Here is a 2,244-nt window from a genome sequence, read left to right as displayed (position 1 = left end):
ATTCTTATACATATTACAGTAGCTTTTCCTGTTTTAGTCACCTCATTGAACACCGGGAATAACGACTTTTAAAACTGCACTCGAAGTTTATTGACCTATTCAAATTCATATGCCTATTGCAATGATGTGCACATCATTATTAAACTTACTAATTAATCATCGTTGAGCATGGTGGTAAAACTACTTCTATACCAAGGTTTCGAGTAAGAGAATGCGATTCGAATTACTTATACATGCTCCAATGTTGCTGCCTCAACAATAAAAAAATAGTTAGTATTTTTGTGAGTTTGTTCTGGGATGTTCTTTGTTGGCCGAGCTCCTTGATGGCAGGTTTTTATTTTGTTGGGCGAGATAGTCCAAATGGCAAATTGTCCTTGGCTGGCCTTTGGCGGTTGTGAAACTTGCATGATGAATCTGTCTGTTGAATTCAGATTGTTGGACGGGAATGTCTAAATCTGAATTGTTCTTTGCTCCCTGGTGGTGTATGATAATGGTTGGTTGTAGTTTGTTGGATGGGGAAAATTATTCTTTTGAGTTTGTCTTTTATTTGTTGAGTGTGTCATTTGTTGAGTTTGTCCTTTGTTTGTTGAGATTGTCTTTTGTTTGTTGAGTTTGTCTTTTGTTTGTTGAGTTTGTCCTTTGTTGGGTTTGTGCTTTGTTGAGTTTGTCCTTTGTTTGTTGAGATTTCTATTTCGATCCTAATGGCTGCCCACACATAATTGGCCTACGATTAAACCATGTGTGACCTTGCTGTAAATACGCCAATTGATATGGTAATTTACCCTGTACAATCATGGGATTGTATGACCCAACCCTACACAACAATCTGTAGTTAGATGATTCTGTATATATTATCTTTAAGATGCAGTTTTCATGTGTTTTTACAGCCATTCTCCTTGCCATGCAGGGAATAGGCTTAGTCAGATGTGAACATGGTGGTGAAAAAGATGACATTATTGACCTGAGCTATCCCTTTGACGGGAACACATTATTCTGGCCTGGGCAAGACCCTTTCGTGCAAACAATTGGCTATCGGGGATCAACCGGGAATAGTTGGTAAGTAGCAAGAAGCAACCTTAGTGTCATCAACATTTTTATCACTTCAGATGTATTTTATATCACCTGAGCTACGGTACCGTACCGAACATGTTTGTGACACCAAAATTTACCGTATCGAACTTAAAAACAATCTCGATAGTGTATTTCATTTCACATAATCAAATGAAAAATAGGAAAGACCTTTGATAATTGTTGCTAGACGGTACCGTATTTCTACTTTGTTTTGCTAAAGGCACGGTAAATGGCATTACGTCACCATAACCCAATGAAGTGCCAGAATGTGCGTGACGTCATTTTTTGAAGCCTGGCATTGCATATCAACCGCAATGAGCGGTGAACAGTACTGGGAAATTAGAACATAAAAATGTACAATATTGTTGACTTTACTGTCATCGTTAAATAGGCGTATGGTTCCACTTTATAGTAAAGAGTTTCATTTAGCTAGGCCTATATATAACCATTATCAAACAAGGACTGATTTCTGTACCAAACTCTTGGCATATGCCTCTAGGGAAGGTAGCCGATCATTTCGGTCGCGCTTCGTTTCGGTCGCGCTTTGTTTCGGTTGCGGTTTATTTCGAACAAATATATGGAGCGCCGAAGGAGTTGCGAAAACGAAAAATTTAATATGCCTAGGCCCTATATATTTTAGTTCGTGAATCGGTTTATCATAGGCCTAAGTATTACTGTTTTGCTATCTTTCCACTAACAAAATATCTTTCTGCTATATTCTCTTTCTTCCATTTACGGGGATTATTCATGATTGCAACATGATCTTGTAATTGAAACAATGGAATTTAGTATGTGCTTCATGCTATTCTTTTTGTTGTGTTTTCATGTACAATAATTCAATAATTAATAAATGGTCAATAATAATAATTCAATAATTAATAAATGGTCAATAAAATGTGTCTTTGATTTTAATTGAATTGAATATTGTTACCATTTGAAATCTATTTCATAATTTAGTTAAAACAATAATCATTCAATATTTAAACTGATCATTTTATACAATAAATATATTTATTTTTCTTGCAGCTTTCAGAGTTTGGATAAAACATACCAAGAGAATTGAAGGAAACACGAAAAAAATAAACGAATAATACGCACATTATCATTCACTTGAAATCTTTAATACCCCTGCGCAGTTCATAAATATGAATATATATTTATATATGTTTTTAT

At 35.2% G+C, this 2,244-nt stretch overlaps 1 protein-coding gene across 1 annotated transcript in view; it reads left to right on the top strand.

The window, feature by feature from the left end:
• Positions 1-776: 776 nt before the first annotated feature.
• The window catches only part of LOC117101574 (isatin hydrolase-like), a 6,548-nt gene continuing 5,080 nt past the window's right edge, over positions 777-2,244 (top strand). The window contains exon 1 of the mRNA XM_033241556.1: positions 777-1,056. Coding sequence (XP_033097447.1) covers positions 863-1,056 — 194 coding nt within the window. The 5' untranslated portion in view covers positions 777-862. The remainder of the gene's footprint in view (positions 1,057-2,244) is intronic.

Source organism: Anneissia japonica, unplaced genomic scaffold (genome assembly GCF_011630105.1).
Source record: "Anneissia japonica isolate Jap-2015-1 unplaced genomic scaffold, ASM1163010v1 scaffold17412_len611537_cov169, whole genome shotgun sequence".
Taxonomy (NCBI): domain Eukaryota; kingdom Metazoa; phylum Echinodermata; class Crinoidea; order Comatulida; family Comatulidae; genus Anneissia; species Anneissia japonica.
Note: the sequence above shows the minus strand (reverse complement) of the source record. Positions and strands in the feature narration are given on the sequence as shown.